Raw genomic sequence first — 11,432 nt, 5'->3', positions numbered from 1 at the left:
AGAAATGACAGCCTCATGCTCAACTTCTCTCCATGCACCCAGAAGTCACACCAAGAGGCTGACTCAACTCTCGTGGTTTGTGTAAGCACACTTTATAATGTTTGCAAAATGACAAAGCCATCTAACCAGGAATTTATCAGAGCATGCCCTAGTTGTTAACACAGTGTGACTGCAGGAGAATGCACATAATAGACAACTCCATGGAGACGTGAAGTCAATTCACAGTCACTGTGTGCTAGAAGAAGGCTGAACACCTATTAGGAAGTACAGGAATTTTCTTGGGGAATTTGAAAACATTCTGAAATTCATGGTGACAGTCACACAGCTATGAACATTATAAACCTTATTTTATTTTATTCTTTGTTTTGCTTTGTTTTCTGAATCAAAGTCTCACTGTATAATCCAGGCTGATTTTCAAACTCATAATCCTCCTGTCTCAGACTCTGGAGTGCCAGGATTATTAGTCTGTGCCACCACATCTTTGTATTCTTTAAGTAATGGACTGGATGGTATTTGAATTCATGAACACATGTGCACACACAGCACATGTGCACACACAGCACATGTGCACACACAGCACATGTGTACACAGAGAGAGAGAGAGACAGAGAGGCAGAAGACAGAAAGACAGAGACAGAGATAGAAACAGGACAGAGACAGGAGAGAGAGAGAGAGAGAGAGAGAGAGAGAGAGAGAGAGAGAGAGAGAGAGAGAAACTATATTCCTGTGAAAGCTGAACTCTTTCAAAGTGGTTTGCCCACAGACCAATGACACCAAGACCCTCCAGCTCATCTCCCAACACAAGAGCCTTTTCACAGAGCCGCCTCAGTGACCAGTGTCAGGCTCTGCTTCCTTCCCAGAGGGAATAATTCCAGAGAAAGAGTAAGGAGGAAGACAGCACTTTTGGGAGCTGGAAGTCATGTCACTTCATCAATGGTTAACTTGTCCGAGCAAGTCACTAAATACAGCTTTCAGTATAGCGAGGGGTTTGCTCTCCTCCATTGAAGGGAGAGGCATCAAAGAATATATGTGCATATTTTAGAACCATCATGCTTCTAATGTTGCACAGTGAGGTCAGATGGCTTCTCTAATCTCTTACTTCCCCTCAATTCTGATTTATTTCTGAGACAGTGCAGGTAGAACTTGAATTTGCTACATAGCTGAGGAGAGTGAGCTTCTGGTCCTCCTGCCCCTTCCTCCAAAGAGCCAGGAGGATTACAGGCATGTGCGACCTTGGCGGTCTATCTTCTAATAATAAGCTGTGGCATCAGATCTAAGGTGTTCCTTCCCATTTGCTCGGCTATCTCGTTGGGTCTCATTTATTTCCTCACATCTGGAGCTGAGCACAGCTGTGGTCAGAAGTTCAAGGAACTGAATCCCACCTGGGGATGTTGCAGGTGTGTTCTGTACCCAGCATTCCCTTCTCTGTAGCCTGAGGTCTCCTGGGGAAGATTGTCCTTTAGGCCTCTGGCCCTCTCACCGGTCCCTTCTGGTCACTGTGAGAGAGCAGCTGACGGACAGCCCAAAACTGCAGCACCTTCAGGACCTGCAGCAGAGACCACTGTCTTCTTGGGGAACCTCCAGCTATTGACAGAAGAACTGGGTCACTGGGGCTGGGCTGGCTGGGTCCAACTGGGGCCCCGCCACAGGAAATCTTGCCACAGGAGCCAGTCAGTGCCTCTCAGCTGGCTTAGACCTGCTCCTCTTGGTGGAGTCCTCTTTATCTCCCTTTGCATAGATGTCAGAGCTGAAACACGGCCTGGAGGGTTTCCCTGCCCAGTTCTACAGCCTCCCCTTTCATCCTTTTCCAAGTATTTCCTCAAATAAATCTCTTCTGCTTCTAACTCGGTCTTGGCAGCAGCTTCCTGGAGGAGCCAACTAACACTAGGCTCCAGTCTCTCTTCCACTTTCAGCCTCCATTCTCCCAGGGTTGTGCTCCCTTCCTGTCCCCTCTCCCTGAGCTCGCTCTGTCCCGCCCCACCCCCCTCGCCAGCTCTCAGAAGCATGCTCTCTCCAGGGTCTCATCCTGTGCCTGGCACACAGTAAATGCAATGACTTTTTGTTTCTGAGTGAGTTACATGCTCTGAAGCTGGGCACAGCCCGTCCCATTCTCAAAGCACAGAGCACATGGCGCCTTCTGGGTAAAGCTGGAGTGCCAGTTCTGAAGGCCGGAGGGAGACACCATTCAGGCTAAATCACAGAACGATTCTGAGGTGGGGGAGACTGGGATTGGAGGGGACAGTGAATCATCTCTAGGTCCTGGGAAGATGCACTCCCTCTATGTGCCCAGTGTGGTGTGCACCATGCTCGGCTTCAGCACTCAGGAGGCCAAAGCAGATAGATTTCTGCAAGTTGCAAGCCTACCTGGGCTATGGCAGTGACTTCAAGGTCAGTCTGAGGTACAACTCTAACCCCTCTCTCAATCAATACAAAAGCTCCAAAGTTACAAGTAACAGCGAGTAGCAGGGAAAAGATATATAACCAAGACATTGGGTTCAGCCATTCATAAATTCACCTTTGAGTGCTGACATAACCTTTAGGTTTACACTGAGGAAGAACTGGCAAGAGGGATCTGCATGCCTGAGAAGTCCTGCTCAAGGTATGGCAAGTAGATCATCACGAAGTTCTGGGTGTACAAGGTGGTTCAAAGGAGCTCTTATTTGTTTGAGTTCTCCGTCGAAGTTCCTTCACATCCAAGTAAAGCCTTGGAACAATTACCCAGCATCATAGATACACCCTTCTTTGTGAGGTGGTCTGTCCTTCGGGGATCTGCTGTTCTTGAATCCAAGGTGGTTCCAGGTTCAGGACAACTGTGGGCCAGGACAGGACATTGTAAAAAGGTGACAGTAAGATGATAGGTTGCAGGCGGGACATCGTGGAACACTCTTGATCCCAGTGCTCGGGAGGCTGAGGCAGGCAGATCTCTGTAAAGTTGACACCACAAAGTGAGTTCAGGACAGCCAAGGCTGTTACACATAGAAACCCGGTCTCAAACGTAGGTTGCTCTCTGTGCCTTTAGCCTTGAAAGGGAATGAAGTGAGTTAGGTCTCTAGAAAACAAAAGTGGTAGAGCGTGGTGCATGGTGGCAATCTGAGCGTTTGAAAGGCTAAAGCAGGGGGATTCCAAATCAAACACTAGAGTAGACTATTTAGCAAAGACCCCACTAAAAAGAAAGATGGGGAAAGGCGAGGGGGTGATACAGGCAGGAAGAAAAAGGACCTTTCTTGCTAGACATCCACTCCTTATTCTCTGCTGTGAATCGGGCTCCATCCCAGGTTGGTGGAGGCTCAGAGAAAAGCCCGTATGTCCTATCCCGCTCATTTTGGACCCCTCTGTCTTTTGAGGGACACGCTGATGAGGCACAAGGTACATACAGCTCCTGTCCCATAGTCTGATGTGGTCACCCAGGTGGAGTCAAAAGTGAGTCCTGCCTTGCTGTCTGTGCCACCTCAGCCTGCCTTCCTGAGGGGTGGAGAGGAGGAGATCTCAAAGATCCTCCCCACAGCACCTGCCACCACCGAGGAGGAACACAAAGACCTAGATAGGACAAAGTTCCCTAGTGAGGCAGCGCCCTGCCCACAGTCCCACAGTTCCTGTCCCAAAGTGGGTAGATACAGATTCAGCGGCCCCCACACCTTAGGGTTTGCTTTCTCCTAGTTAGGCTGCTTCCTGCTACCCTGAGGCATTAGTGAGTGTTTTGGACAGCAGATGCTATGTTTATGGTAAGAGTCTTACCTAATGCCCTGTGAGTAGGTACAGGGATTGCTCTGGTCATGCAGAAGAGGAAGCTGAGGGACAGACATGTTGATTTCTAAGGCCAGGGTCACACTGTACCAGCTGGGTCTGTCTGATCTTTCCAAAGCTGGGCTCTTGATGTGATTCCTTCCAGCCCTTCCAGGTGATGGGCAGGGAAGGCTGTGGAATGTGGAAAAGGGAGCTGAGCTAGATCCTATGACAAAGGAGAATACCACAACAGCACAACAGTGCTTCCCCCCCCCTTTGGCTTGTGCCCACGCCCCCTTCCCTCCCTGCCACCACATCTTTCTCAACCTCTAGAGAGGGGTTTGGCAGCTTGGTTTCACCGATCCTCTTATTATTAACCCTCAGCTACTACCTCCAGGTCAGTGCTAGTTCTGAAGCCACAAAGATGGGCCTCATGGCTGAAGCAGACTCCGTGCTCCCCTTCCTACACTGGCTCTGACTCTGTCTTGCTGGGACTTGACTTTCTGCAGAGTATAGATAGCATGGGGCTGAGGGGGTACTAGCCCAGCTAGAGCCAATGTGCGACTTTAAACTCTCTCAGCCCCATGGGGGCCTAAGTATCATTAGAATTATTTTTACCATCCCTATGGGGCTTCAGTTTCTTTCTATCTTGCCTTTTTTGTTTGTTTGTATATTTGTTTTGTTTGTTTGTTTGTTTTTCAGACAAGGTCTCATCATGTGGCTTTGGCTGTCCTGGAACTCATTATGTAGCCCAGGCTTGCCTCAAACACAGGTCTGCTTGCTTCTGCCTTCCAAGTGCTGGGATCAAAGGTGTGTGCCACAACAGCCAGCTGGGCTCAGTTTCTTCATCTATATGATGGGTATAAATACTAGCTTCACCAGATGGTTGGAAGCTGAATGACACATCACCTTGGGGACATGGGGTGCTGAGTATAGCCCCCTCTATGATATAAAGACCCATGCCTCTTGGGGGACACATGATGACTTCTATGTGTCATACTCCCAGAATGTCATACTCTCAGGGGGTCATACTCCAAGAATAGAAGGACCTGGCCCCCTGAGCCATTTTCTGCTTATTTGGGGACTTTATCTTTTAATTCCCCAGTGCCAGCCCTGCTCCAGGTTGTTTTCAGGTCCTACTCTGGTTGTGTGTCTCAACCAGCAGACAGGAGTATTGGTATTGGACCGGCTCTGTGCTGGAAGTTTCAGGGGTCCTGTGGTACTCTTTGGAGAATGCCAACAGTCTTTCTAAGAACCAGGACTTGCAAAGAGCACCAGAATCAACCTTCTTTTCCCAGAAGATTTGGGAACTCCCAAGGTGGGTCCCAGAGCCCCAGCCCTGTCCTGGCCTCTTTCACCCGCCCTAGCTGAGGTCCATGGCCTCTTGCCAATCTCATAGACTTGGGTGTGGTAGCTGCAACTGGGTTAGGAGAACAAGGACAGGTTCTGGAGGTCTCCTCTAAGTCCCTGCACTCTCTTCTGGCTCCAAAGGGGACACAGCTCCCACTTGACTTCTCTCCTCCATCCCCACCCTCACAGCCCAAGGCTTTGGCTCCCACAGATCCATCCTTCCAGGCCAGCCTGGAGCAGGTGACTGGACAGCGCATCGGACTAGATGAAGGGAGGCGTGGGCCCAGCAATACATTCCTCAGCCAATCAGCAGCCTGCCCAGCCGGTGGATTCGGTTACAAGCCCAATATCACCCCATGCACCAGCCTTCCTCCTCCTCCTCCCGCAGCTCCATTCATTGGCCCCGACACCCAGGGCCTGCTGGGCATCGCTTCCGCTCCAGCCTCAGCAGCTGCCTCGTGGGCAGCCAAAGGCAGGCATCCGGGGGGCTTTGTCTGACCAGGCTGGGATAGGATAGAATGGGGGTTCTGGGGGTACTTCTGGGGGTGCTGGCTTTCCTAGGGGTTGCTCCAGAGGGCTCCTTTATCCATCACTGGGACAGTACCTCCTGCCATTTGGTCAGGCCCATTCCTGGTAACCCTCTGGGCTCCCTGAGCTTCTTGGGCGAAGATGCCCAAGGCCTGGCATTATTCCAGGCCTTCTGGGATGCGCACCACAGGCTGCAGGTTTGTATCAGGCAGGATGAATCTGAGCTCATCACAGCTTTCAGGGCCCTCTGTGCTCAAGAGCCCTTGCAGCACTCCTTCATCCACACCCCTGGACCCGAGCTGCAGAGAGCACTGGCCACTCTGCAGAGCCAGTGGGAGGCCTGTCAAAGGTCTGTGGATAGTCCTACAGGAGCCAGGGGGAAGCGAGCAACAGAGCAGAGTGGAGCACCTGACCGAGAGCACCATCGAAGGAGGAGAGGTTGGACCATTCCTGGCACCCTGTGGTGCGGTGTTGGGAACTCTGCTGAGAACTCCTCAGAACTGGGTGAGCCCCAGGGGTTTGAGTAGGTGTCTGGTGTGTATATGCGGGTGGGGTGTTGGGCTCCAGCCTGGCCCCCATTCTTCCAGGCTGTGTTCTTGGAGAAGTGACTTAGGCACTTTGAACCTCATTTTTTTAATCTGTAAAATGGGTGTGAACATGAGTAGCTCTTCATGGGACATTTAAGTGATGTCATGGATGTGAAAGGTCTTACTCAAACCCAGAGTCCTCATGAATCACCTGAGGGAGGAGGTAGGCTGGGGAGGATCTGAATTCTGCTGTTCTAAACAACCTCTACCCGTGAGGTACTTCAGTGGAAAGAGCCCCAAAGACCTGGGTTCGGCTCCGAATATTCAAGCTGACACTTCTTGAAGCCCCAAGTTCCTTATCTGTAAGATAAAGAGCCACTTCTCTTTGGGGGCTGCTGTGAGCTTGGCTTGTGGGAACATCACAGCAAAGGGCGTCATTGCTTGAGCTGTGGCTGAGGGCTATGTATCTGCAAGGAGTGTGGCTGGAGGACCTGGCCTGAGCAGCCAGGATGGCATCTCGGCCACCCAGTGTCTTGCTGCACCAGAGGAAACACTGCGTCCAGCCTGTCTGTCAGTCCATCACACACACTTTCATTATCTGGGGTTTTATTTGGGTGTGAGCTTGGGAACTCTGTGAGTCAGCTCTGAGGAAGACAAGTCCAGGAGCTGGTTGGTGGGTGGGCTCCCCCACTAGGACTAGGCAAAGGAGGCTGCAGGCCTCCTTTCTCTGAGAACTCTGGGACTGTGAGGGCCCTGTATCCAGAGAACAACTGCCCTGCACTGGCATTTGCTATACTAGGTAGACATAGCTGCTGCACGGCACCCAGGCCTCTGCCCCAGGTTGCTCCCCTTTCTCTCCATGCAGGTATGTTCCACGGCCCCGACCTCTGCTGCCGGGAACACGACCAGTGCCCACAAACCATCTCGCCCTTGCAGTATAACTACGGCATCCGAAACTTCCGATTCCACACCATCTCTCATTGCGACTGCGATGCCAGGTTGGCGGCAGTCAGAGAGGGCCTGGGGCTCAGGGACAGAACCAAGTTACCTGGTTCTTGGGTATAGGCACTGGGAACCCAGAGAGTTCTAAAGCTCTAAAGGCCAGCAGCTGGAGCCCCTTCTTCTGCCCACCCTCAGTGCAGGTGGGACAAACTGAGGCTCTAGCTAATGAATGATCATCTGGTAGGGCGGGCTGCAAAAGGTTCCAGGAGGCTCTCTGGGGTCCTGGGACCTGAATACTGGTTCTGGGGGCAGGTTTCAACAGTGCCTGAGGAGCCAGGGTGACTCCATCTCTAACATCATGGGCGTGGCCTTCTTCAACGTGCTGGAGATCCCCTGTTTTGTGCTGAAGGAGCAGGAGGCCTGTGTGGCTTGGCACTGGTGGGGCGGGTACGTGGCTGCCCCACATGAGTCCTTGCCCAGCCAGCAGGGCAACTTGGGCTCTAAGACCAGGGAGGGAGGTCTGTTTGTCCTCCCATGCATTGTCCTTTGGGTAGAGCAGGGCTTGGGTTTTGGACCCTTCTGGGGTATTTCCCACAACCTAGAGGGAGGGGGACGGATGAAACTGGCAGAGATCTAGACCATAGAGACGATTCTGTGGGCTCTGGGAACAGAAATTCTAGGTCATTAAATGCCTCAAATTGCCCCCTTCAGGTGCAGTGCATACGGCTCAGTGCCCCTTGCTCACCTTCAGCCCAGGACTTACTATAATGCCTCTTGGAAGGCTGAGGCCACCTCACTTACTGCCAGACCCCAAAGCCCAGCACCCAGCAAACACCCCCAGAAGAGGGGCCCAGAGCAGACACAAGCCAGACGCCACAGCATAACCACCACCATGCCCCTCCAGACCTCTGCCATCTCCTCCAGACCTGATATGATCCCCAGAGGCGAGCCAGGAGTCTCCCATCTGGGCCTTCAGGATGGCCCAAAAAATCAAGGTGAGCTTAAACCAAGCATTTCAAGGGGCAGGGTGGGTAGATGTTCTCACCTCTGTGTGCAAATGTAGTGTTACCTCTTTGGTTTTATTGTTGTTGTTGTTGTTGTTGTTGTTGTTATTATTATTATTATTATTATTATTATTATTATTATTATTTGTTTCTTCTAAATACCTTCCAAGGCATCCCAACTTTCTTCACTAGATATAAGGGACTTCTGTAGTCTATAAATTGAGCAGTGTCACGCCCTGTTGAGTACTTCTCCTCTGGAAATATCAGCTGCTAAAGTCTCAACAATGAGAACACTCAGGCCCAACCGACTACCCACTAGCTGAAACTTCAGCTTCACAAATTTCACTGGTTTCCTCCAAGACTGTAAGAGTTAGATACAGGACTGGATGCAGCCAGTGGTAAAGCACTTGTCTACAACATGCATGGTTCCATGCTCAAGCCTGGAAGAGACAAAACCGAAGCCCCCACAATCTGTTCCCACGAGGCCTTTGCACATGCTCTTTTCCTGTCTGGAGTCTGCTCTCTTTTTCCTCTCCCAGACTTAGCTTAGCAGTCTCTGAGTCCAGGAATCCTCAGACAGCCACTGTGTGTGGGGGGGGGGGGGGGAGGGGGGCGGGGGTGCAGGGAGGATTCGTTCTATGTGTTTGACATTTTGTGAACATAGGGGAGGAGACAGAAGAGGACAGTGTAACCAAACACATGTACAGGTGTGTCTCCTGAATGGTAGTCGGCCCAGGTGAGGCCTCCCTGGTGGACTGGAGTTTCTTTCTTTCTTTCTTTCTTTCTTTCTTTCTTTCTTTCTTTCTTTATTTTTTTTTTTTCCCATGAGACTCAGCGAGAGAGTCACACGGGAGAGGGAGAGACAGCGGGATTCGAACTCGGAGAGAAGGGCGCAGCTGCCCTCTGGCGACGGGCACCAAAGCCGTGCACCACCGCTCGCTTGAACTGGACTTTCTTAACTACCACATCTGCACCCAGGTGCCCACCGAGTCTGTCGAAGCCTTCGCCACCTGGACCAGTGTGAGCACCAGATCAAGCCCCAGGAAACCAAGTTCCACCTGCTCAACAGCGCCCAGACGCCCCTTTTCCATTGCAATTGTACCCGCCGGTGAGGCCTGCTGGGTGGGCTTGGGAGTGGGCTGCCTGCTGCCAGAATTGTGCTGCGGGCACCTGGCAAGGTTCTGGCACAGCCTGAGACTGCATCTGCCCTCAGTCTGGCACGTTTCCTGAGGCTCCACAGCCCGCCTGCAGGCACCAACAAGGTTTGGGAGTTCCTGGGTACCACCTGCTTCAAGCTGGCCCCCCAACTTGACTGTGCTGAGGGCAAAGGGTAAGTGACCACAGAGCCAGGAGGGGTGTGGGCCTTTGCCAAGGGATGGGTTTGTTTGTATAAGAACCAATTGTGTGCCTGGGACAAAAGCATGGTGAAAGGTCAGAGGGGCTTGAGCTGCATGTCATCATTCCTCTGACCCATGCTGCCCTGGGCCCAGCTCTGAAGCAAGCCTTGGGGGAGGGGGATGTGTGCCTGCGCTCTGAGAGTTAAGGCTTGTATGTCCTTGATAATTGACTGAGCTTCCCAGCCCTCTGCTTGCTCCTCTGTGAATAGCAATAGGAAAGCCAGGTATGGGGCACACGCCTGTAATCCTAGTACTTGGGAAACTGAGGTAGGAGAGTCTACTTTGAGGCCCAGCTGAGACAGATAGTACTTTTAAGGCCAGTCTAGAATACACAGTGAGATCCTGCCTCAAACAAAAACAAGCAAACCAAAAGATTGCAGGAGCCAAGGAAATAGCAGATGTTCTGTGTGTAGCTCAAGACCTGCCAGACACAGAGACAGGGAGACCGGCTCAATTAGTGACTCAGGTTTCCACAACCACCCAGTACTAGAACCTAGGCCTCTGGGGACTAGCCTAAGTTAACTCTGCCTCATCTGGGTATAGCCATGCCCTCTCTGCTTTTGCTGGTGACCCTGGCCTCACACCTGCTCCTCTCTGGACCTTGGTTCTATTTTAAAGCAGGGTGGATTCTGCCGGCCTTGACCCCTTGTTGTCCCCCCACAGCTGTTCCCAAGACCACAGAGCCATCAAGGTGTCAGCTAGGCACTTGCAGAGGCTTCATCAGAACCGACTCCATTTCTGGGATAAAGGCACAGGTGGGGTTCTGGCACAGCCTTTGGAGCTCTTGGGGACCCCCATGTCGTTCTACAGCCAGTGTCTGCAACTAACCCAGGCAATCTGGAGACCCAGGGGACAGAAGAAATTCTGGAGTTCATAACCTCAGTTACAGAGGCATGGGCACCAGCCTGGCCTTCTTCCTGGTGATGCTATGTTCTGAGAGACTTGAAACAGCATGGCTCTCATGGACAAGAGGTTGATGGAAGGAACCTCAAGATCCAAGTGTTGGACCACATCTCCTGCTGCACTGGGTGACCTTGAACTGGTGACACAACCCCTGTGGGCCTGGATATGGTGTTCAGAGGCTATTTGGGTGCCTTGGGCTTAGACCTTGTCAGGTAACTTCATAAACAGATAGAAATGGGGAATGGCTGACTGCAGGAGTCCAGGAGGTACCAGAAGCAGGTACCTGAGTGTCCCTGTTGCTTGACCTGCCTCTCTGAGCTCCGGCATTTGACAGTGAGGCCTAAAGCCGTGGGTGGGAAACCAATGATTCAAAAGAAATGCCTGTACCTGAATCCGGGCTGAGGAGCATGCTCCCACATTCTTCAGAGAGGACCCCCTTCTTTTAGTTGTTTCTGGGTTCTTCCTGGCCTGAACTAATCTTTCTGTTCTAACTCTAAATTGAAATCTTTTCTGAGCCCATGAGGAGTTAGGGCAAGGGACCGCCCTCCTCCATGCTGAACCTTAGTTCCCTCCTCTGAAAAAGAGAGTAGGGGTAGGGTGTCATTATTGTTTGTCTGTCTGAATCAGAGTTTCACTGTAGCCCAGGCTAGCTTCTGCTGTGTATAGGAGTATAGCCTTGAACTTCTGGTCCACTTTCCTTTACCTCCAACGCGCTGGAATTGCAGGTGTATACCATCACACCAAGTTTTAGGTGATACTGGGGAGGGAGACCAGGGTGTTAACCCTTCATCCTGGTTGAAGCATGCTACCAACTAAATTACACCCCCAGCTTGAAAAGGGGACCTGTAAACATGAACTACCTCATAGGGGTGCTGAGGAGTAAATTAATTAATAAACATATTTACACCCATTAAACATTTCTTCTCTAATAAACAGCTGGACTGAGCTTTGCTGTCTGCTTTTGAGATTCAGGCAGGATCTTTTGGGGGCTTCAGTTTGCCCATCTGTGTAATGGGTCTAAGGATGGCACTGAGCACACAGGATTATGGTGGAAATGA

The 11,432-nt window shown here is 51.4% G+C and overlaps 1 protein-coding gene and 1 long non-coding RNA gene across 4 annotated transcripts; one reads left to right on the top strand and one right to left on the bottom strand.

The window, feature by feature from the left end:
* Nucleotides 1-328: 328 nt before the first annotated feature.
* Nucleotides 329-3,909, bottom strand: LOC143443070 (uncharacterized). Its single transcript, XR_013111783.1, has 2 exons — nt 3,736-3,909; nt 329-3,020 (listed from the first exon to the last, which is right to left on the bottom strand). It is a non-coding gene; the product is annotated as an uncharacterized LOC143443070 (long non-coding RNA).
* A 1,558-nt stretch (nt 3,910-5,467) lies between these two features.
* On the top strand, nt 5,468-11,289 carry Pla2g3 (phospholipase A2 group III). 3 transcript variants are annotated; one of them, XM_034509371.2, is made up of 7 exons: nt 5,468-6,105; nt 6,994-7,126; nt 7,383-7,517; nt 7,782-8,065; nt 9,053-9,182; nt 9,288-9,404; nt 10,135-11,289. In XM_034509371.2, the coding sequence occupies exons 1-7, from the start codon at nt 5,592-5,594 to the stop codon at nt 10,346-10,348; spliced, it is 1,527 nt and encodes a 508-aa protein (XP_034365262.1). In that variant the 5' UTR covers nt 5,468-5,591; the 3' UTR covers nt 10,349-11,289. The 3 variants fall into 3 exon arrangements, with proteins under 3 accessions (XP_034365262.1, XP_076794357.1, XP_076794356.1); XM_076938242.1 differs by having other exon boundaries at nt 10,282-10,494; XM_076938241.1 differs by lacking the exon at nt 7,383-7,517 and having other exon boundaries at nt 10,135-10,494.
* The last annotated feature ends 143 nt before the right edge of the window (nt 11,290-11,432 follow it).

The sequence above is a fragment of the Arvicanthis niloticus genome, chromosome 7 (assembly GCF_011762505.2).
Source record: "Arvicanthis niloticus isolate mArvNil1 chromosome 7, mArvNil1.pat.X, whole genome shotgun sequence".
Taxonomy (NCBI): Eukaryota; Metazoa; Chordata; class Mammalia; order Rodentia; family Muridae; genus Arvicanthis; species Arvicanthis niloticus.
The sequence above is the reverse complement of the archived record's forward strand: the minus strand, read 5'-3'. Positions and strand labels throughout refer to the sequence as shown.

Bases quoted from the DNA above. Each gene is read 5' to 3' on its own strand.
- Pla2g3 (XM_034509371.2), top strand. From the start codon at position 5,592: ATGGGGGTTCTGGGGGTACTTCTGGGGGTGCTGGCTTTCCTAGGGGTT. The intron at 9,183-9,287 runs GTGAGGCCTGCT...ATCTGCCCTCAG, and splicing joins CATTGCAATTGTACCCGCCG to TCTGGCACGTTTCCTGAGGC. The intron at 9,405-10,134 runs GTAAGTGACCAC...GTCCCCCCACAG, and splicing joins GACTGTGCTGAGGGCAAAGG to CTGTTCCCAAGACCACAGAG.